Consider the following 25,622-nt stretch of genomic DNA (forward strand, 5'->3'; position numbering starts at 1 on the left):
TCAAGTCTCACCCAAGACAGTAATTTTTCCACTTTTAAATTTATTCTAAGTTTAATAGCATCGTTCGCAGACGTTTCTGCTTGTTAAAAATTAAAATTACTTAGCTATTATAGAGCCTATCATCATGACCAGTGGCGGATTTGCCCTAAGGCCCAGTAGGCCCGGGCCTAGGGCGGCAAAAAATTGGGGGCGGAAAATTGTGACAAAAAGTTTCGCTTAAAATGTAGTCAATATGATGGGTGCTGCGAAAGGGGCGGCTATAGGGCCCTATAGGGCCTGGGGCCTAGGGCGGCAAAGACTACAAATCCGCCACTGATCATGACTCAATAATCTTTTGAAGTTGTTCTATTCTGTTACGCAGGCGACAATGTCCCATTTGATCCAAGAATAGCCACGTCGTTTTAATTTTAAAGCTAAATCTACGAAATTATTATTACAATTTAAGGATTGTAATGGATTAGAAATTAAACTATTTAAGAGTAAAGGCGAATTCTGAGTATAATAACAGATTATCAATTTGTTATTGATAAGATCTGTCAGTGTCAAGAGCGACGTTTCTGGTTGAAGACATGTCACTTTTTACGCCTACTCTACAATCTTAAAACGCCCCCAGTACGAGACATTTACATTTTTTGTGCCAAGCGCCTCATGTCCAATATAAAATTAACACACCTAGCGCCACTTGCACCATCCCACTATATCTGCTTAATCGGTTAACCCCGGGTTAGTAGGATGATGCAAGTGGGCCCTAGCGTGTTCTTGGCAGTGAATGTGTTACAGACATCATTATAGCAAATGGCGATAGGGAGATATTTTTTATAATCATAAGTATTATAGTTTTTTTTGCCTTTTACTCGCAATGAACAGCTGTTTAAAAGTAAATTTAATATGCAATTGGAAGTGACGGTAATTTTTTAAAGTGGATCTACTTCACTATTTGTGTTTTACGACTAACGTTTTTTTGTTAAAAAATAGAAATGAAAATCTAAAATTTTAATAGCAATTACGAACTTTGGTTTTCTTAGAGTGTTCCTTTGATAACGTACGTACAGTCAACGTCATAAGTATCAGTACCTATGTGTAATCTATTCATAGTGAAGTTTCTAAAGTGTATAGTTGATCTATGCTACCGACTGTACGTACGGCGTCATGTGCAAGGTACGTCTTGCCCAACTATCTCTTTTAATACTTATTTCTATCCTACCCCACGCACACAGGCGCACCGTCCCCCCGTCTTGCCGTGTACACACCACGTCTGTGTGGGTGGACTTCTTTCGGGGTGGGTCTGTGTGCGAATTTCTTTCGAGACGTAATAAGGGGACCGTTTCTTTCCCGCTAAGGTTTTAATGTCGACCACGGTTCGGCGGCGGACGCGCGCCTTCGCGGTTGCAACTTTTTGCAGTGCTTGTGTTTTGTGGCTAAGGATTTTCTGATCCAGGTAAATTAAAAAAAAAGTTTAAGAATAAATGTTTTCTCTCGTAAGTTGTGTTCGACTGTAGGGTATTTAATTGTAAAGTTTGCAAGTGTTGGAAGTTGGGTAAGGCGCGCGACCGCAGCCTCATTAGCCCGGGCGCACACTGCCGATTAAACTTCGCAGATAAGGCACACGTGATAAACCGCTTTCTCTAAGTAATTACAACTTTCATTTGTAAGCGATTATGTTTAATTTTACTTTAAGCCTTTTGTTGTAAATGTGTAGTGTTGTATAATACATCAAAATAGGAAAAAGGTATAAATATTTTTTACTAGTTTTTTTTAAATATGTAGTGTAGGCAATTAATTCATTCCGGAAAAATATATTTTATGTTATTTAGTCGCTCTAATTTATTTAAGAAAATGATGAAGTTGTTAATATTTATTATTTTTAAATGTAAATAGGTTCGCATGAAGGAAAAATAGAATTATTCTCTTACATATTTTAAACAAATTATTACTATAAGTATTTAGATGCCATTAGAAATTTGTACAATGTATTTATGTGACCTAAAAGTTTAATAATAAGTAGATACTTAAAAGATATAACAATTCATATAAATAAATACTTACTATTATTAAACTAAAAATCTATAAATTCGTGTCAAATTCTTGCCAAATCTTATAAAAAAAATTAAGTAACTTAAGAAAAGACATCCAAACACGAACTAATACTAAAGTAACAAGGTAGAAAACCAAACGTAACTCATAGAACTCCTCTACAGAGCGGACCTTGGCGGGAAGTTGTTAAAAAGCGAGACAACTGCCATTAAGGGCAACTTTACCTGTAATTGTCGAGAAACGATGTAGGCGCCACTTTGGGAGAAAACGATTTGGTATTATACGAAAAAAGTCAATAACTTATACAACTCCGATATGTTTTTTCTGGCGAATATAATGTACATATGTAATATGAAATATGTAGTATGATATAGTGCTAGTGTAGTTCATTGTTGTATGATATTTTTATGTGTTGATGATTGTTTATGTCATTATTGTTACCTATTTATTAAGAAAAGTATAAGTTATTGTAATATAATTTTAAAAAATCTAGTCATCCTTAAACTCATATTTATTTTGTTATTTAATGTATTAACCGGTATATTAAACATTTTATTAAATTTATCTAAAACCTGAGTATAAAATTTAAACAACTGTCAAAAAATATAAAAAACTTTATCCAAAATTTTGCTAACATATATAATTTAGGAAGCACAACAATTCACGCAACACTAATAATAACCCTGTCAATCCGATCCAAAATCAATAACACGATTTAATTTTAATTCTCACTGTGATAACGACGGAGGGGAGGTCGTGTAAGATAATTCCTTCATCGGGTTCACATTTTACCGTTATAACCATATCTGCCTTAAGTACTCTTGAAAAATTATTCAATTATACACCTTACACCTGTGAAAATACGGTGCGTAATTGAATGGTTTTTCAAAGGTTGTTAAGACAAGTTTGATTTACGCGGCAGAATTGTTCACGCGCCCCGACTTGTTGTTTTCGCGACGTTTGAATTTCGAACATTCTATGTTTTGATTTTGGAAGACAGTGGAAGATAAATGAAGAAGCTGATGTGTACACACCTTTATTTATATACTCTGTATCTTTAGGTACTTAAATAAAAGCAAACAAATAATATTATAAGTTTTCGGGTAGTACATAATAACATTTGTTGATTAACCAACCAAATACAAAACCAGCTGGATCTGTCACTGAATTACCTGACTTTAACCTACATTATTTGATCATATAATGTTTTCATTTTCATCTACCCTCAACTGGCTTAAGAAGCCATTTGAGGGTAGATTTTGTTTACTCTTTATTAAATACCTGAAGATACAGACTATTCGTACAGTCGTACGAATAACACGCACAGAAGGACTTATATTATAAGCTTAGCATAGTTTAAGGGGCCCACAGATTACCAGTTTGCCGGACGATATCAGCATGTCAGTTGATCGGAACTGTCAAATATTGCGTTTAACTGACAGGCCGATATCGTCCGGCGAACTGGTCATCAGTGGGCCCCTTAAAATTTAAGCGGCCAATATCTTGATCATGTTCCAATAAAATAAGAAGATTTCGTCTAAAAAAATATGTTTGATACATTAGCTTTTTTATGCCTGACAATATTCATTCAAGCACACACTAATATCGTTATATTAAAACACAAATATGAAATATTAAACATCACGTAGGTACTTAGACCCGCGTGTGTTTTAAGAGTGCTTTACCCTAATGCAGTGTTATTAATTATTAAACTCAAGTGCAAAGACCTGAATGTACTGGACTAATAAAGTTAACTTTTATTAGTAATTATACTGAAATATCGGTCTAAACTAACAGGTCATTGTTTATAAATAATAATAAATGAATAAAAATAATGAATACTTGAATTGTAAGAGTAGTCTACTTTTCCGAAATGTTTTGACCGATTAAGCAATTTTAAGATGAATTAAAAACACTCCATAGGAATTAGGTAATATAAAAATTATATTTTTTGTATAATTAACACATTGACTGCTAGCAACCCGCTATAATAATATAGTATATATAATATATATAATAGTTCTCAGTGTCAGTGCCTTGCTTTTCGCTACATACGGTTTTCCCCGTGTTATCGGCTGCGTTCTCAGCGCGTAGCTCGCGCTGGCACTGAATGTAGTGACAGTGCCATCACTATCACATCACTGCACCTTATAAAACAAAGTCCCCGCCGCGTCTGTCTATTTGTGTGTTTGTTCGCGATAAACTCAAAAACTACTGAACGGATTTTCATGCGGTTTTTACCTATCAATAGAGTGATTCTTGAAGAACGTTTAGGTGTATAATTGACGACCGGTCTGGCCTAGTGGGTAGTGATCCTGCCTGTGGAGCCGATGGTCCTGGGTTCGAATCCCAGTAAGGGCATTTATTTGTGTGATGACACAGATATTTGTTCCTGAGTCATAGTTGTTTTTTATGTATTTAAGTATAGTAACAGCACCAGTCATGGGACATTTAAGAGGAAATTTGGAGTATTTATGATATTTCCCTTGTACATGTAAATGGTCTTCCGCTTAGCGTGTTAAAAGATGAAAGTCCTATCCGCCTTTCATGTTTTAGGCGTGTTGTATCAAAGATACTGCAATGAGTTTCCACATAATTAACAAATTAAAACTATGCTTTTTTTCTCCAGTCATGGACACCAAAGCTCCAGTAATGGGCCCCCGGTAATGGACGTGGATCCAGTAATGGGCCCCCTATAATGGACATTGCTCTATCAGTATAAAATATTGAAATGGGGAATAAGTTATGGCAAAAAAATCAATTTTTGGTATAAGCTTTTATCGCTGAATGTATTTTTCTTTCCACAGCCAATTATTATTGTATTAGATTCATCGAGACAATTCTAATATACCCAAACACAATTAGTTAGGGTTTATTGCGATAAAGTTCCCATGGCCACCTCCTGTCTCCATCATCAGATCAAGTCCATGTTATCATAATATTGCATTATCATCCGATTTGCATACTTAATTACGTACTTACACAAAATTTCAACTGAATCGGAAATCGAAAAGTGGGTCAAATTCAGCTACCAAGATTTGACCCACACTAACTAACAAGGCAAGTTAAATAAAAGTTTGGAAAAACGATATAATTTATCCTAAGTCCAAGAATACCTCCTGGCTCCAATTTCACCACGGTGACAGGTGCGACAATTGTAAAACATCACTGTTGCTGACGTCACAGGCATCCATGGGCTACGGTTACCGCTTACCATCGGGCGGACCGTATTCCTGTTTGCCACCATCATTGTTTTATTAAAAAAAACTTTATTATATCGGAAAAAAACAGATATTTCTCTTGCTAAGTTTATGACAATTGTCACAAGAAACACTACAATTGTCACGAAATTCCGACATATCACTCATTACCTGTCAAGAATTACCTACAATTCTTCTAAATCTTGACAATTGTCAGAAACTTCGCAAAAGAAATATCTGTTTTTTTCCGATATAATAAAGTTTTTTTTAAATAATACAATGATGGTGGCAAACAGGAATACGGCCCGCCCGATGGTAAGTGGTAACCGTAGCCCATGGATGCCTGTGACGTCAGCAACAGTGATTTTACAATTGTCGCCCATGTCACCGTGGTGAAATTGGGGCCTGGTTGACATATTTCGTAACTACATTTTACTTCTGTATTGTTTAAAACATGAAATTATGGCATGGCAAGCATCATTATGTCAATTGTCCCATCATAGTTTTACAGCTCCTATAATAGGATTGGGCCAAATACCACAATTTTTTTACATCTGTGGAGTCACAACATAGTGTGTTGTATACCTTATCTCATGGTAAATGCAATTAACAAAACACATTCTAGTTTTCATCAAGTATTAATTAATTAAAATTTAATAAATTAACTCACCTCTCTTAGCGAAGTTGTTAAGAATTTTTAGTGATATTTTTTTTCAGTGGCACGACAACTTTTGGGTTGACGCACATTTCTTAAAAAATAACCGAATTTAATAAAAATTCAAACATAATCAGCTCTAGGACTCTTATTTATGATAAAAATATATCCAGTGTTTATAAACTACTTTTATATACTTATTTTAGAGGAATTGTGTTTTTTTGTCCCATTACTGGTTCCGTGTCCATTATAGGGTATACTACTATATTTATATATTACATATGTATATATATCGTTGTCTGAATACCCACAAAACAAGCCTTCTTGAGCTTACTGTGGGCCTTACTGCCGTATTCGAACTTTAAGATATTCACAAGGGACTACACGTACTAGATCCATTCTAGATACGTTATAGTTTAGATATCAACTAGTTCTCTTTTGCAGCGCAATTCGGGCAACCAATGTCACTTTTACGTTAGATAGAGTAAGATATCTATTAGATGTGAATTGGATCTCTAATCCTATGGAAATCGTTCAAGAGTATCTCCAGAATCGCGCAAATGTCAAATTTGACAGGTTAGATCTTAAACATATCGTTATCGTATCTTGGTGATGTCTAAAAGATATCTAAATAGATGTCTATTTCAAAAAACGAATCGGGCCCTTAGTCAATCTGTGTAAGAATGTCCTATAATACAATAATAATTGGTTAACCCGTGCGAAGCCGGGGTGGGTCGCTAGTATTATCTGAGTGTGAATAGCAATGTTCTCTCTAGTTGTACATATACTGATGTCGTTGCGCGTTAGCAGATTTATGTGTATTATGAAGATGCGCTTTATGGGCTTATAGCGGCAGTGGAAGGGTTAGGGGAGCCGGGATGTGCTTTTTATACCTCTACTTTAATTATGTTGATAGCTTATGTTTTTAATTGGCTAATTGATATCGTTTATAGTCTGTATCTTTAGGTATTTAAATAAAAGTTAACAAACAAGTAGTACATTTTCGGGTAGTTGTAACATTTATTAGTCAACCAACCAAATACAAAACCACCTGGATCAGTCACTGAACGACCTGACTTTAACCTACATTATTTGATCACGCAATGTTTTCATCTACCCTCAACTGGCTTAAGGAGCCATTTGAGGGTAGATTTGGTTTACTCTTACTTAAATACCTAAAGATGCAGAGTTATAGAACAAGAGGAAGTCTGTAGATTAATGTGTGTTCTTGAACTTTGGTCCGTTGAAACCAACAATATTTTAGTGGACGGAGTAAGCAAGTAGGTACAAACAGAAACACTAGGTCCACTAGGAGTGTTGCTGTGTGTACCACTGTACATCGGTGGACCTTATTACAAAAGGCATAAGGTCCACCGATGTACAGTTAACAGTGTGGGAGATGGTACCTAACCTGCCAAACGTAATTCAAAACCTAAAAAAGTAAGAAAATGTTGCCACTTTTTACTAGCGCGTCTTATATTTATGTAAAAATAAGTAAATAAAAGTAATGTTTTAAATCGTAGATAGGGATTGCAAACCGGATTGATTTTCAATCCGACCGGATCCGGCCGGATTTTGGCCTCAATCCGGTCGGATCCGGCCGGACCGGATCCGGTTAGGTATAAGGATATTAAAATTAATTAAATGACACATTTTTCAAGTTTTATGCGTTATATGAGAAACAAAGGGTATTTTTACCAATGTATTCATAAAACAACATTTTGAAGTTAATAAGAAATAACTTTTTAACAATAAAATAAAACTAAGTATTAAAAAGTGTCACATAGTCAAAGTCAATCTCAATTTAAAAATAAAATTTGAAATCTAAGTCATTTATTAATTTTATTATATTTAATCATTCACATTCTGCTCAAATTTATACGTTTACAATAAAAATATAAATTTGATTAGATTCCAAAGCCTGTTAATGGAATAATTATGGGATGGGAAATGGAACTCCTTGAAAGGACAAGTTTTCGTAACTGTTCTTTGATGGAATTATTTGTAACGCTGACATCCATTCTAGTAACAAGATATTTTACTTTTAACCAAAATTGTATGAAATGCGCTCCATTATTATCTTGCTTTCATTTTTTATCGGTGAAAATAGTTTTATAGCCTAAATCACAAATAAATAAATAATTCATGAATAAATATTAGGGGACAATTTTATACAGATCGACCTACTCGTAGCCCCAAACCAAGCAAAGCTTGTAATATGGGTACTAGCTAGCTCTAGGCAGTACTACTAGGCGACGATATATATACGTATAGTATATTGATAAATACATGCTTATACCGGGTGTGGCCTGTAACATGAGCAAATAATTAAAACATAGATTGCACTCCTCAAACGGTGACACTTTTGTTCAACAACTTTTAAAAATTATGAAGTATTTAGACTCCCTATTTTTCATACAAAATAAATATTATCTTCAATGGAGGCCATCGCCACGCCATATCATTGTGATTGACGTTGCTTGTCACGCCTTAAACATAACAAAATTCGCAATACATTGCGTCTAAGAATAAACTTTAAAGTGTATTAAAAATCAAACCCCAAGTTATTTTAAAAGTCGCTGATCAAATGTTGGTCAGTATGAGGAGTACAGCATACTGTTCAATTTTTTGCTCATATTACAAGGCACACCCGGTATACGTAGAAAACACCCATAACTCAGGAACAAATATCTGTGTTCCTCACACAAATAAATGCCCTTACCGTTATTCAAACCCAGGACCATCGGCTTCATAGGCAGGGTCACTGAATGGTCACTACTCACTAGGCCAGACCGGTCGTTACAAATGCCTTCCATGGCATCTCCATCCTTTAAATTTTACTTCTAATTATTTAAGTAATCATCGTATCGTGCCGATTCGTGCCACCAACATGAAAGAAGAGGAAATCCTCTTCTGTTCTCAATCATATTTAATATCTTCTTATTTTAGTAAATATGGATTTTTCATTCGTTCTTTATTCTGTTTAACTTCTTTCTTCTATCCGTCGCCTTTATCTCACCTAAAACGCGCAGTGGGTGCTGCGTGCGGTCTTTTTTTCTATTTTCCCGGATCCGGTGATTTCAACCGGATCCGGTAGCTCCTAAAAAGTGCCGGATCCGGCCGGATTACCGGATCCGCCGGACCGGATTGCAATCCCTAATCGTAGGAGTAAAATAACTAATAAATAAATTATCTTAGCGTGATTATTTATCAAAAGGAATTTACAATTTTACAAACAAATTATTGCAGTGGCAACATTTTATTCCTTTTTTTTGGTCTTGAATTACGTTTTGCAGTATAGTAAATTTTTAGTAATTACCTAATTGCAAGACATTTGATAATGTTATGATATTTGTATGAGGAGCGGAAACATTTTCTTAAGGCCCCAGTACACAATGGACCATCGCCGGCCACTCCAAGGGACGCAGCCATGCGGTAGAATGAGATAGCAATATCACTTGCTCCCTCTAACGCATAAATGCGTCCCTTGGAGTGGCCGGTGATGGCCCATTGTGTACTGGGGCCTTTAGAGATGCCTTCTTTGTTGAAACAACATTTTCTTAGAGTTGCGCGTTTTCCCGTCGATAAGACCTAGCTAGATCGATTTTTCGCCCCCGAAAATCCCCATATAACAAATTTCATCGAAATCGTTAGAGCCGTTTCCGAGATCGCCGAAGTATATAGGTATATAAATAAACAAAATATATATACAAGAATTGCTCGTTTAAAGGTATGTGATACTCGTAGTACCTCAGTGCTCTCAGTGATGAGAATACTTCCTGAAATGTAAAACCACTAGCTTCGGGTAGGGTGGCTTCTAATAAATGACGTCGCCCGCATTCCTCGCATTCTTATTTAACTGGCTGATTGTGCGATCTTGTTTATGCGCCGGGGTGTTTTTAAGATTAAAAGTTTTAATCTCTGGTTAGGGGAGTGCTTTACTGTTTTTTTATACGGTCGATTAAATAAATCCAACATACTGGTACCCATAGGACATAGGTATGAAATTTTTCAACAAAACGTTGCCACACACTTTTGAGAGGGTTGAAACTTATACCACGGTTTTAGCAAAGTTCTACTCGGTAATACCTTACATTAACAGCATAATATCGACGGTGGAAATTTCAAATGTCGTAAGGCACATGTTGTCGTATGTCCCTTACGACATTTGAAATTTCCACCGTTGATATTATTATATTCGCGATTTCACATCTATGTCCCCTCTAGGGAATACAAAAATATTATACAAATATGAGTCTAATACATAACCTGAACAGCCTAGTCTATGCCGCGTTGAGCCTGCAGTGGCTAGAGTTTTACCCTGATATAGGTACATTTCTCCCTTTCATTTACTCAAATAAAGTAACCAGCCCTACGCGGCGTCAAGCACACTCCGAATTCACATCGTGTGCCACAATCAGGACATCCGGCGTCCGTCTTGCGTCCAAGACGCCATTTGAATATCACCTAGGGTCGGACGGTCGGATATTACATTTGCTAACCCATTTGTAACCGTCACTGGCCGTACGATCATTATCCTTGTATCCCCGGGGACGAGGCCCTTAGGAATTTGTCCCTTTGCACCATTGATTCCCTTCTCTTTAAAATTGGTCCGATAATCGATGTTATTGGGAATGGTAGGGCGGAATTTTTTATTAGTCGCGCAGATGTGACGCGAATGTGTGATTGACTAAATCAGGGGCTCTCGATGTATTTTGCGTCGAGCCTTCATTGAAAAATATTGGTATCCTCTTTAATCCTTCGGGTGGTACAATCCCTAGAAAATCTACGACTTCTTTTACCTGCTGTCTGCTATGGGCATAGAAGCCCTGCCATCTCACAATTTCAACCTAGGGGTCACGGATTACAAGTTACCTACATATGATTAATATGCCTACGTCTGTCTTGCTATAGGTAGTTACTTAAGATATCAAAGTAACCTCTATGCTTTGAAGCAAAACGAGGTTGTTGTTTTTAGGGTTCTGTACCCAAAGGGTAAAAACGTGACCCTATTACTAAGACTCCGCTGGCCGTCTGTTCGTCTGTCCGTCTGTCTGTCTGTCTGCCTGTCACTAGGCTGTAACTCAAGAACCGTGATAGCTAGACAGATGAAATTTTCACAGATGACGTATTTCTGTTGCCGCTATAACAAACAAATACTAAAAATAAATTAAAATAAATATTTCAGTGGGGCTCTATGAACAACAAACGTGATTTTTTTTGCCGTTTTTTTGCGTAAATAGTAAATAGGTACGGCTCTTGGCGTGCGAGTCCGACTCGCTCTTGGCCGGTTTTTATATGTACGTTTACTGTGAATCTATATTTTTTGAACCAGTTATTGATTTTAGGTAAAAGTAATTACCTAATCAAGTTTAACGTTTTATCAGTAAACTTTCATCAAAATCCCCATCTACTCAACTGTACGAACATCAAGACAGACATATAACAACCAGTAAAGGGTGTAACGAGCTCTTGTACTCGCACGATGGCAACCCCGCAACCCTACAAGCTTTATTATTTACGACTGAGCCCTTTATATGTTTTACGCTAAGATTTTATTGCGATCGTATTCATGAGCCCAGTGTTCACCGGAATCACGACTGTGTTTTGTTTTTGAATTGTTTTGATTTCGTTTAAGTTCTAGGGATGCGAAAAGTTTAATTTTGTTTAAACTTGTGTTAAGCAGATATGCAAACGTAACTGTCAATGTCAATAAGTACCTACATGTAGTTAAGTTTTACAATTAATTATAGCTACAAGAATAATCTGTTTAGAGTATCTGTGTAGTACTTAATTATGCAGGAAAAAAAACAACGGGTTGCACTCCGGGAGTGCCGACAGAAGTGAAAACTCAATGACTAGTCCAAAATGTCTGCAGCACTATGTATAATTGACCCATCCTCCTTTCTATTGAAAAACTTTAGTTATGAAATTGCTGGTCAGTGAGCTTGTTTAAAATTCGAAATTCAAATTTGTAGCGTTAATTGTTTAAAATTCGAATAGAAATTGTAAAGTTACCTTACAGACCTCGCATCTAAATATATTTGGTCATGATATTTTGAGTTTTATTCACCAGTACTAGAGTTCACTTTTATTAGCGATTTCATCAAGACGTAGCTTTATTGAATTATATTTGAGTGATATAAAGTTAGAATGTAACTGTGAGATCCTCGTATTTCAACCCGTACAAGATTAGAACCTTTTCCATGTATGTCATTGACTTTTTCTTTATTGATTTAAATGCCATCTAAATGAGTGGCCATCTAAACCTTACGGTCACGTGATCGCGTTACGCTGTCTCGAGTTTATCATTTGTTCCCCACCTCAAAAAGTGCCCAGCGCCGCTAAAGAAGTTTTCACTTCAAAAACAGCGCTGCTGTCAGGTAACATATGTATAATTTCATACCAACCATTTTTTTTAATTTTGCTGATCATTGAGAATTCGCCTATGCTAATAAACCTGTAGGTTTATGTAGACAATAGCAAAAAACAGTTACTGTACCTAACAAAATATTAAACTTGTTGTTGCCACATAAGTCACATAACAGTCGTGACTTCATAACCCATCTCTAGCTAAGAACTCCCTCATAACTTATCAATAAGAACTGCAGCATTATAGACAAATTGTCTAAACCTTTACGACAAAGAGTAAACACGGCGACATGTTACCCTACCGGAATTAGGTTTAACATCACCATCGACATATCGACAACCGCTATTCGAAAACGTCTTATCCTCTTAATATGCTACTTATATTCCTATTATAACGTCGCGTTCGCCTCAGAAAAACCAGCATAAATGTGTCGTAGAGATCCGCAACAATAGCATATTCAGAGATCACTTATAAACTGGTTAGAATAGTCGCCTGCGTAAGTCGCTTTTGGATCTTAAGACATTCTCAAAAGGAGTATGTTATCGACAACTACATTTCAAAGAGGAAGTGCCTATAAAGTGGATTGTGGGGAGATACGGCGTTTTAGATGCGAGAGATAAAGCGTCGTAACGGCCTATTTGCGCCCCCGGCAAGGGGTGTAAGTATTATCGCCGGTGTGTTAACCGTAGTCTCAAGAAATACGAGGACGTATCCATTTTATTTGGCCTTGTGAGAATGACTTATTTACGTTTGTTTTTTTGGCCACAATGCAATAAGTATACAGAACCACTATAAGCGTTTTTTTAAATTATTTTATTCTCTTAATTTTAAATTTTGATTGTTAAATTTATAGTCAAGATCTAAGATATCGATGCGATCAATTTGGCAACAAAGCCGGGTATACATATTTGTGCCAAATTGTTCGCTTTTCTATTCTAGACTTTAAATGCGGTTGACAGTTTAGGGGAAAGTTCGATGATGATGAATATGACCGCCAATATACAGGAGGATGTCCCTAAAGCCAACACCAAGACTTAAAGGGCTTATAGAATAGCTGATGGCCTACAAGATTAAGCAAACTTACCCTTAATTAAATGACATTTTTTTTTAGATTTCGGCACTTATATAAGAATCCTGATTCTAAAAGTGCCGATATCTCAAAAACTATGAGATTTTAATTATGGGTAAATTTGCTTAATCTTGTAGCCCATCAGCTGTCCTATAAGCCCTAAAGTCTCGGCGTTGGTTTTAGAGACACCCGATATAGGTGGGTATATATTTTTCTACAATTTTGATCTGTCTTGAAACAGACAAACATCAAAGAGGCATATGGAATAAAGTTTCACCTAACCAACCGTGGCGAAGGGTGCACGCACTACTTATTTCCATAAACGACTTTGAAATGCGTCGAGTAAAATATAAATTGGTAGAAAAAGTTGTCGATACATGTGTTGCATGTAGGTACATCATAATGTCTCGTACCTACACACTAGAAAAAAAATAGGTGTTATTTTCTTCAAATTGTATGATATTTACAGAATAAAATTTGACAAAAGTAAAAAACCAAGACTGTATACCTACAAGTACAGAAAGACGTAATACTTAATCTACACATAAAATCTACAGACACACTTAGAACATTATATTCATTATAAACACTTTGCTTAGTTATTTCTGCCGCTGAGTGTACAACTTCCTCATATAAATGTTTCTCACTTATTGATACTAGAAAACACCTAAATACGCGTTTCCGGGGCTACGATCTCTTTACCAGTAAAAAAAAAGATTTCTTGTAAAAGAATGTACTACCTTCATAAATTCTCTTTTCCTACGAGTATGTAAGCAAATAATGCGTATACATATTGCGTACGGTGTATAACTGTAGTAACAATCCCGCGCGGAAGTGGGCCCGGCTAGTTCGATTGTCAAAGCAAATTGCGCTTCAAAACGCGTTCACTTTCATGTTTTCCCTTTTCGTGCGATGTCTGTGAAAAATGGGATAGTTAGGAACGTATGCGGCCGGGAGGAATGTAGCTTTTTTTTACAGATTTTTAGACACTATGTCACAAATTGTGCTTCTTTTTTAACATGAAACTATCAATAAGTATTTAAAACCGTATCCTATACCTAAACATAATTACATAGCATGCTAAGCACTTATGAAATGAAATGAAAACCTAGAATATTGGCTGAAGTGAATAATTTAGGTATCTCCCATGTAGGTAATCACTTACTCTCGATATACCTATCCCATCTCATTTATCCCGAGTATACCTAAATTAGAGTTTGCGTTTTTTCATTTTTGTCCCCGTTTTTCTCATGTCTGCTAATAAACTCTAATTCAAGACATTTTATTACAGGTCTGGCCATTTAAAATGTCTGCGTCATCGATACTACATTGGCAAACTGAAGCCGATTTCGGCACCAGATTCTTTACATCGGACATGTGACAGACTATGTGCTCATAGACAAGTGAATGTGCAGAACAATAAAGTGTTTAGACGATGCATTTATCGAGTGAAGTGACGTCGACCACGAGCGGGTTGGGGCATGAGGCGCCGTCGTCTAGTTATGGGGCGTTGCCCAGCCAGCCGTTGACGGCTGAGCTGCTAGCTGAACGGACGCTGGAAGGGCTGCTGGCTGATCATCCGGGCGAGCTGGTCAAGACTGGAAGTCCGCATGTGGTAAGTTATCTGATATACTATGCTTAGATGATTTATGTTGAATATGAGTGGGTTGGGGCGCTGGTGGCCTACTTAGCGGTAAGAGCGTGCGACTTTAAATCCGGAGGACGCGGGTTCAAACCCTGCTCGTACCAATGAGTTTTTCGGAACTTACTATGTACGAAATATCATTTGTTATTTACCAGTCGCTTTTCGGTGAAGGAAAACATCGTGAGGAAACCGGACTTATATTAAAATAAGGACCAGTTTACCATCTGGGTTAGAAGGTCAGATGGCAGTCGCTTTCGTAAAAACTAGTGCCTACGCTAAATCTTGGCATTAGTTGCCAAGCGGATCCCAGCTCCCATGTGCCGTGGCAAAATGCCGGGACAACGCGAGGAAGACAAAGAAGATGAGTGGGTTGGGGCATGAAGCACTAATGTCTGGTTATGGGGGTTTGCCGAGCCAGCCTTTAACGGCTGAGTCAGCTGAGCGATCGCTGGAGGGCCCTGCTTGCTGATCATCCCAGCGATCTGGTTAAGACTGGTAGTCCGCATATGGTCCGCAAGTAATGTGAATCCACAAATAATGGTTTTAGACGAACGAAGCATTAGTGGTCTTCCTTATGATCAATACTGGTCTGCTAATAGTTCATCCGAGCGAGATCCATTTTTTGTTGAGTAATAGGTAATAGTTATTTGTTTGATTTTTCCGTTATGGGTCTGTTAAGAGAATTGGGTTATTTGTCCCTACATTTCTTGCTATTCAGTAGGAATTAAATAGAAAGTTAATACAAATTTAATAAGTAGGTACGTGAATACCTACTTTATTATTCTATTGTCAAATTTTTTGAGAACTCTTGTAGGTACCTTACCTTCCTTTTGTGATGTTATACCAACGTACCATTCTATTTTCCCAGGTATGCACAGTCCTGCCACCACACTGGCGCTCCAACAAGACCCTCCCCGTGGCCTTCAAGGTGGTGGCCCTTGGCGACGTGGGCGATGGCACCCTGGTCACGGTCCGAGCGGGGAACGATGAGAACTGCTCCGCGGAGCTGCGGAACTGCACGGCGGTGATGAAGAACCAGGTCGCCAAGTTTAATGACCTGAGGTTCGTTGGGAGGAGTGGGAGGGGTGAGTTAGAATATGTTTATTGCTCGTAGCAGTAGTTTTCTTGATGAGCCCTTAAAATGGCGACGGAATTCTGATCACAGTGCAAATAGGAAACGATTATAATTGCTTCGCAACTGGACGAGGAACTATATATGACAGTTTTATGAACCTAGTCGCTAAGTTCTTAATGGTCAGAATGGAGATCAGTGATCGAAACTGCAGTAGCGAGCTAAACTTACTTTATTTTGTGACTTATAGTCTATTGAATTAAAAATGGTTTCACATTTTAACCAAAGTTTATTTTAAATAAGTTTAGGAGCAAATAAATTCATACTTTGTTTGGCATACCGAATTTACAATCCTCTTAAATCAAAAGCATGGCACACCTTGTAATAAATAATTACCTTCTTACTCTTTGTGCAACCTCATCCATCAAGCTCTTTACAGATTTATCTCAGATCAATTACCCCATTGACTTAATATCGCGCAAAGAGAGCCCGTTCAAATATTCACCAGCCTGGCGCCCCGGGCTTTGTCTTGAGTGCTTACTTAGGGGGTTTTTTATGAGTACATGTCTGTATTATCATAAACATTCATATTTGTTTGTATAGGAACAAGGTTCAAGATGCTAAGTCTCTTGACTTTAAAATTGTTGAATTTATTAACTAGAAGCTACCTTAACATTGCATATGTAGTTAAACTTAGTATAGTTTCTCGAAAGCTCTATAATTTATAAATGACATACATATAAGTAAAAAGTTATTATTTTGCTTTTCTTTTTATATATTATTGATCGAAGGATATATCTCTGCTATTTGTCATTAGAGGTCAAAATGCTGAATTCCAGTTTTAAAAGTTATGAATATTCTTTTCGTTCAGAAATAGTATATACTGAAATAAAAAGAACAGATGAATCGATTTAGCTAACAACAAAGTTATTGATTTTTTCAATTTCAGTCTCAGAAAAACAGTATCGGGGAAAAATGTAGAGGAAGAGATGGCGATATTTTGCAGGTTCTCAATGACTATCAGACCTATTCGGATTTCGAGATAATCACAAGATCTTGAAACGATTTAGAGATCAACTAGATCTACATTAGATATCGACTAGATGTGACTTGGATATCTAAGTCATAACTTGTCGAAATCGTTCAAGAGGACCTCCAGAATCGCGGAAACGTCAAATTTGACATATATATCTTACAAATATCTTTAAATTATCCGTATCGTAACTTGTTGATGTCTAGTAGAAATCTAATTCATTTTCCGAATCGAGCCGTTTGATGTCCAAACGGTGGTGTGGTTTTGCTTTTACTAACGAACGACGATGTTGAAAACGGCTTAAAAGTTCAATGCCAGTGCGTGCTACACGCTAAGTGCGTAGCCGATAACATGTGAACCCGTATGTAGCGAAAAGCGACTATCAGCCTGATTCGAACTATAAGATGAGCATTTCTCAAAAAGTTTGTACATTTTGATCACATCTTAGATTTCTATAAAAATTGGTATGCTGGTAAAGTACAGCTGGTAAAGTAGTTCCTTTTTAGTTACCAGATTTCCTTACACATTTGGTAACAAAAAAGGAATGTTTCATAGAAACTTTCTGGGACATTTTGGGAAATATGGTGGAAGTTAACTCACATTTATAGACGGGTCTAACGCGAATTTTATTCAATTATCTTGATTTACGGACGTTTCGACACAGGTTTCACTTCACTTTGTTCAGATTCATGTACTTTACCAGTATACCAATTTTTATAGAAATCTAAGAGGTGATCGAAATGTACAAACTTTTTGAGAAATGCTCAGATACGTCTTTTCTGATTATTGGTGGATCATAATTACGATAAACTTTAAGAATTGCCAGTTTACATTTCTACATCTAAAATTTTCGGAAACTTATCACTTTTTTGGATGGGAATCCAATTTTTTAATTTTCAAAATGAGTCTTGTTTATTTTCTGTGTAATTTTCCAGAAATTTCTAAGAATTTTTCTGGCTTTTTGGAAAGTTCCCGCAACTCCCACATCTGTAATGGCAATGGTTTGCAGCGTGGGCGACGGTACCTACCGACTAAAGGATGACTCACGTTAGACCGGGCCGTGTCCGGGCCGGAGCTTCTGGCGCATATTTTCCTATGACATGACAGGCGATCACGTGATGCTTTCCATAGAAAACGATGCGCCGGAAGCTCCGGCCCGGACACGGCCCGGTCTAACGTGAGTCATCCTTAACAGACATGTGAAACAATCCCGCTGCCGTGGGGTTAATGCGCGGTCAACCGCCCCGGCGGTGTGACGCGAGTCGCGGCACTTTTGCTGATTCTCGACGGCTAACAATTAGAACCAGCTACCGTTTAACTCAGACATTTGGTATTTCAGTGCAGGTTTTTTAGTTGAAGGTTGACACCAAATCTACGAGTAGTTTAAAATTTTAATGTTTAAGTACTTACTGAGCAAAATTGAATCTCACGCAGCTAAAACTCAAACCTCATGAATTTCTTACCAATACTCTTTGAGTTTAATGGTATAAGTATTCTTTGTACATAATTATGGGTCCAAACTTATTAAAGATTCACCGATTTAGTGCACATTATTTTGTCTATTTCCTTTTTACAACCATCAAATATGCCATCGCTTCTTTTATCATCTCTTCTTCAATTTAAGAGGTCTCCTCTTGTCGGTGGAGTATATTCCATTTCGCCCTCTCATATGCCATATTCTTGACCTCTTGATACGACACAACACCAGCTTTTTCTTTTATTTGGTCTACATAGCTACGGCATGGTCTGCCCCTGCCTCTTTCCTTTTATCTTGCCTTCTATGATGGTTTAAAGAAGTTGTCGTGCCGTAACAAATGTCCAATCATTTTTCCCTGTCTTTTATCATATGGTAGCCATTTACGGGAAATAAGTAAAAAAACTTTGGAGGCCAAGCTTGAGTCGAAAAAAATTAAATTTAGAAAAAGTCTGGTGCTTGTTGGGTGTTATTCACCCTTTTCCATAAACATTGGTATATGTGTAATGTTGCTAACTGTTGTGCAATTGGTATAATCGCCATAATCGGTTAAGTCGAGTGGAGTGCGGTCAACTGCCCCTTGCATTTATACTGCTTCGTTGACGGATCACTACGAGACTGTAAAATGTAGGTACCTAAGCTACTTTAGCGATACATTAATTCGTATTATACACGCAATGTTTTAAAGTAACACATACTGGTCTAGGGACTCTAGAGTCCCTCTCCTCTAGTGACGATGATAGAGTATAGGTACGTTAACTTGTGACACCGTGAGACAGTAAGAGAAGAGTGTCTTATCTAGATTTCTTAATTTTTTCATAAATTTGCATATAATCTTATCAGAAAATATCAGTCAAATTCAACTAGATGATCAAATTGAATATAAGTTGAGTTGCACCAGCTGTGGTCACGGAAAGACTGACGTCCCAGCAAATGTCAACGGAGATATAAATAAAACACCACTAAACTACCCGAAATTAGTTTATAAAAATGTTCGGGGTGGACCAAGAAATTGCAGCTAATACCCGTTAAAGTCGCTCGCTTTATGTTGGCCGGATTTCTGTCATTGCAGCAATGCAGCAATGCAGCCGGCAGTAATGTCGCGCTGGAATACTGTTGCAGTAATGCTGATGTAACGTGAATCCGCGAACGGTACCTTTACAAAGCATCCTATGTAACTAAGTTGAAATAAGAAATTCCTGTTTTAGCTGAAATACTCTAACTAGTATTACTTCGTCGCGTCCATCGATCAATCCAGAACAACAGAAAGCGCAAACTGAAACTTTAGGGTCGCAAACAGCCGAACTCATATTCAAATAGTGCACTAACGAAGGGGCGAGTTGTAAGAAATACTCGGATGGGGGCAGGTTGTCTGTTATTACAGGCTAGCGAGCTAGCGAGGGGGTTATACCAGTGTATCGCGACCGCGAGATCAAAGCAAACGTTCATTAATCGTTTGTGTAAAGTCTAAGACAATATTGAGCGAATGTAGGTGGCGTAAATACGGCTCCGTACATAACACGGTGTATTCACATACCACAAAACATATAACGAAGTAATTCAGCAAAATCTATACTAGCAAACACGGGAGCACGATTTTTTCTCAGAGTTTGTACACATCTTATATAATCAATGAATGGTAGTGGATTATGTATTGTGTACAGGAAATCTAGTTTATTCAAACTTACGGACTGTTGATCGCCTGTCGCGTTTACTTATTTAGCCTAATTCCCCGGAGTTGAAGCTGTCAGTTACTGCTCAGGCGGCTGCTTTAGTAAAAATCGAAGCAGTGAATCGCCGAGTCGGGTTCATCTAATCATTGTATCGACCGAAAGATGGTTACTGCTGGAACCTCTCTGCTGATGAGCACCTCTCTCAAAGATCTGCTCACTGCTGTGTGTCGATAATTGAGTGCGTTGCTCGACTTTGGTTTGATACTCGCAACCCTTGAATTTGCGCTACTTCCACCATAAACGCGGGGTTAACCGGTTAAACCGCTAACCCAGTGTCAAATTGTACTGGCAACCATGGTAACTCCAGGTTTAACCGGTTAACCCCGGGTTAGTGGGATGGTGCAAGTGGCTCAGATCCAAGAATCGAAAAGAAAAGATTACGGAAGAACATACCTAATGACATTTAGCTGTCAATGGTTTGAAAATGTATTAACTATTCATTAACTGTGCAATCAGAGAGGGTACTATCGCTGGTGCTCCACCTGGAGACAGTGGAACACCGTTTTATCACGCTGTCACGTAGACAAGAACGACCATCATTATTCGTACTGGACCGAGGTCTCGGTAAGCATTAGGAACGTCACCCAAAATGTTAGTTTAGGCCTGCTATCACAATTAGGGATCTCGTCAGTTTAACTTGTAATCTTAAGTGATGTACGCAGTTATGTAAAGTGGGATTGCTGTTTTGTTGATATTAGGAATTAAGTTTATCACACTGAAAAAGTTGAGTCGCAGAATTCATGCTGATTTCATGAGCAATTAAAGACAGATTAAAGACATTTAATTGTATTTCGTTTTTTATAACTACTTATATAACAAATTTGAACGCATGCGCGTAAAGGAACACATTTATTTTATTATCTGGACATTGTCGCACAATTTCGGCAGCCGACTTACGTGTATTTTTTTATAACAATATGTGGCGCCATTGCTTTTACCCCATCACGAAATTCACGAACTTCGATTATAGGTGATACCGTGTTACAGGTATATTTTGGAATCCTCTTGTTAGATTTGAAAATATTCTCACGTCTTACTTCAATTTCATTATTTTTTTGCTTCCCTGCGAAAGATGAGACTTGAAAGAAACAGGTGAGAGTGCGCAAAAATGTTTAATTGTGATCGACACGTGCCAGATAAAAACACGGTCTCCCCAGGCAACACAATAAAAATGCTCATTAACATTTCCTCAAACAAACAAAAGCTTTCTGGTAGCACACGGAAAAAACCAATATAGCCCAGAGCGGCTAAAGTGGAAAAGAAGTTAAGAGGTGTCTATTTGTCACGTTCCTTCCTGAATAACGCTCTGCTTTCCAATTAAGGGTAAGCGCTCTCTTTGTTTATCTTAAATTGCGAGAAAATCTCACTCAAATTATCGAGTGAAAAGACAAAGGGGAGATCGGTGCCCCGCGAACATAACTTTTGTTTCGTTCCGGGAGAAAAAGTTGGCTATCTGATGCCGAGGGACGGGGCGCGGGGAATTTTTAATAAGCGAAAAATTTAATGAGGGCCCCTAACGTTTTTTGCTTCGGTTTGCCGTGTCAGCGGGGAGCGGACAGCCTTCACTTTCATTTAGCTGGGAATTATTAATTACAGAAAAGTTTCGATTCTAAGAAACCGAATTTATGATTAAAATAATAGGGTAAGTTGGGCAAAGTTCAAGGGAAAATTTATCCTTTCTTAGACACGAGTAAATATATTTTTTTCTTTCGTAAATGTTAATGCTATTCAAAATTAGCTTTTAATTCATTAGATTCAAGTTGCTCGTAAGTATTTAGGTAATTATAAAAACCGGGCAAGTGCGAGTCGGACTCGCGCACGAAGGGTTCCGTACCATAATGAAAAAAAAACGGATAAAAATGCAAAAAAAAAACGGTCACCCATCCAAGTACTGACCACGCCCGACGTTGCTTAACTTTGGTCAAAAATCACGGTTGTTGTATGGGAGCCCCATTTAAATCTTTATTTTATTCTGTTTTTAGTATTTGTTGTTATAGCGGCAACAGAAATACATCATCTGTGAAAATTTCAACTGTCTAGCTATCACGGTTCGTGAGATACGGCCTGGTGACAGACAGACGGACGGACGGACAGCGAAGTCTTAGTAATAGGGTCCCGTTTTACCTTTTGGGTACGGAACCCTAATTAGTAATAGGGTCCCGTTTTACCTTTTGGGTACGGAACCCTAATTATGAAAAAATATCCTAAACTAGACGTGAGAAATAAATTTGAAATTCTACAATGCTCATCGTCACAATCATCCCATTTTTGTCCTTCACACAACGTCATAAAAATGTCATATACCTATTCAATTGCAAGGATCAAAGATTGAAAATTTAATTTCGCATTTAACTAACGATCCGTCCTGCCTTATTATGCCTTCGTGCAGTAAGAGCCCAATTTACCGCACCAGTAGTCAAGGAGTGACATCTGCTAATCGATTGATTGACCCCCGCCTTCGAGTCGCGATAAAAAATACACCCTCACCCTGCCCCCACACGCGTCTTTAATTGGCTGACATTAGATTTAAAAGTGTACTCTTTAAATGTTTCCAAAAAATCACATATCAAGGTCGCGCTTTATAAGGTTACACATTATTTGTTTTCAGGTGTAAAATGTCTTTTGACACGCATGACCAATGACGATTAGCGTTTTTGTCAGTTATTGTGGCTTTAGACTGATTTTGCTGCCTTTTTTTACATGCGGCTTTTGGCTTAAAGATTATCAATCTGTACACATGTTGCTGTTATTAAGCTTCGTAATTATTTTATTCAAATTCTACATATCCAATTAATTTTGTTGCAAACTCTTGGAGGAAAGATGTAGCATTGATACCTGCGTTAGACTAGATATATTCGGTGATAGAAAGTTAAAAGTTTTTCCTTTAACTTCGCCTACAGTTCCTATTCACTCTAGTTTTATCTAGTTATTAGTAGTTGTTACTTCGAAACTCTTTGTTTGTAAAGAGATCTGCTACCTATTTTTTTACTTGTGCGATCAAATGTAAAAAATTCACTACATTTTACACGCATCGTCTGCAACCAGTACAATACCTACCTCCTTTACGTCTTTTCAAGAATATGAAGCTGCTTACGAACTACATCATACACCTCCATCCTCCTTATTTCTAAAGGCGGAGAGTTCAAAACTCTTTAGTCTACGTGCAAGTTGCACCTGTGTCTGTGCCCTCCCTTGAAGGTGAAATTATTTTTGTAAAAGCCGTGGCGAAAAAGATCTCCGCCTCACCTTTCGTTATTAACTGGAGCCCCTTTGATACAGTTCACTCGGCCCTTCGCTGAACTAATGATTTTAAATTAGCCTTGTTATTTCAAAACATCTCGGCGGATATGTTGTGGGGTGTTTTTGCACTTTTGGACGATGTTATATTGAGGGCGTATTATAATCAAATACTTATTTGATAACTTAGTATTTTTTGATATAAAAGGAGTATATTATTATAGGTATAATTAACTCAGACACTTTGTAAATAATGTGCAACTTTTAGTATTTTTTTGATTGAACTTACGGAGTACTACTATGTACTTAAGTACTATGATAATAATCTGGTGTTTCCAATATAAACAGTTTTGGTGTTCTGAATATTTTAAGCGATAGCAATTAACGATTAGGTAATTAAGCAACTAAATTAATATTATTAACTATTTATTTTTAAGTTATAGAAAACATACCACTGACTGGTGCAAGTCGAAGCAAAGTGATCTGCCTTGCGTCAATAAATATTATTAAAGGTACCTACTTTTCCTTAAAGCGGAAGACAGGCCAAAACATTCATTACAATTTTAATAAATTTAAAAGAGGAACTATGGGGGTGCAAAAAATTTAAAGCAAATTGAGATGAGCGAAACGGAAGTACTCACTTAGCTAACATCAGACAGGGACAAACTCACTTTCTTTACAGTTTAGCCCGTCTTTTTCGGGTTGTTCTCTTTCCGTTTTTAATTATTGAACCACTCATTCCTAATTATTGTTATTAGCGCTGGGGAGAGTGGCGAAAATTGAGGGTCTCGGTAATATTGACCGCTTGGCTTGAGGTGCTTCCCTGGAGACGTTATTAATTGCGCTCGCTTTTCACTTTCTTGTTCTTTTGACGCTTCAATAAACTCGGATTTTACGACGCTGCTTGTATTGGCCACGTTTTATTGTGGAGGGGACTTTATGCTGAAAATTGCGCGTATGTGTGTGTCCACAGAGAACAAAATACATAGAGTGCTCACTCCAGACTTCAGTTTTAGTACCAAAAAGACTATTATTTTCGTAGTCGACATCTAGCATCGAGTAGCGGAATTATCAGTACTGCCGGCCTAGCCAAGGTTACAATCGCTATCGCTTCGACAACGAAAAGCATTATGTCTCTCTATCACTCTTCCAAATTAGTGCGACAGTGACAGTTGCGTTTCGATCGCTACGGAGCGTAAGCGATCGGCATCTTGGCTACGCGGCCTGCTACTTGACGATAGATGTAGCACCGACCGAAAAGTCAACTAATTAAACTAATGCTCAACAATTTTCAGCTAATATTACAACCGGATTAACCGGAACTCTATTTTCAACGACTTCTGCTTTTAATATTAGTTGTAAATTGTTGTTCAATACAATTTTCGTGAGTTGCGACACTAGAGAATTGTAGTATCGAGTAGTGGTACTGAAAATTCCGCTACTCCATGCTAGATGTCGACTGCGAAAATACGAGTAAGTAAGTCGTTTTGGTACCAAAACTGATGTATGGAGTGTACACTCTATTCTTACTATATCTCTCTATGGTGTGTCATACGCGCATGTGTAGTCAATTGGTTAATATCCCTAATGCGTATCGGCCTGTTTTATATCCAAATTGGCGCTCTCGCAAATCCCCAATAAGCCCGTGAAACCCAGATCAAAGGAGCTGGCAGCCATTACGATTGTGGCTCATTTTTTATTTAGCGGACGGGACTCTTATCTTAACGTTCCCTTGCTTTATGATGGTATAAAGCTGATTTTTAATCTGACGCACCCACCCGAAAGCTCTTGAGAATAATGTGTTTTCTTTTCACTGGCATAATTATTTCTTTTTATAAAAGCGTAGGTATTTTTGTGTTTTTGCTGTAAATGTTGTTGTTTTGCTAGAAGTTGATAATTAACACTTTTAACAAAACAGTATATTAGAGTTAGACCAGGCGTGGCTCACTCCGCGATTTCGTCGCTTTGCTACAGGTAGCTAAAAGTACATCCGTTCCGCCCCAATTTTGGGGAAAGTCATAAGCCGCGCGTGACGTTGTCGCCACCTAGCGGCCATATCTGTGCTGATCGTAACAGACGCGTTTTGTTAGAGAGTGA

The 25,622-nt window shown here is 37.6% G+C and overlaps 1 protein-coding gene across 1 annotated transcript in view; it reads left to right on the forward strand.

Annotated features, from left to right (window-relative positions):
* Positions 1-995: 995 nt before the first annotated feature.
* The window catches only part of LOC134797662 (runt-related transcription factor 1-like), a 45,474-nt gene continuing 20,847 nt past the window's right edge, over positions 996-25,622 (forward strand). Inside the window, exons 1-3 of the mRNA XM_063770005.1 lie at positions 996-1,438; positions 14,623-14,946; positions 15,845-16,061. Coding sequence (XP_063626075.1) covers positions 14,767-14,946; positions 15,845-16,061 — 397 coding nt within the window. The 5' untranslated portion in view covers positions 996-1,438; positions 14,623-14,766. The remainder of the gene's footprint in view (positions 1,439-14,622; positions 14,947-15,844; positions 16,062-25,622) is intronic.

Source organism: Cydia splendana, chromosome 15 (assembly GCF_910591565.1).
Source record: "Cydia splendana chromosome 15, ilCydSple1.2, whole genome shotgun sequence".
In the NCBI taxonomy this organism is placed as follows: domain Eukaryota; kingdom Metazoa; phylum Arthropoda; class Insecta; order Lepidoptera; family Tortricidae; genus Cydia; species Cydia splendana.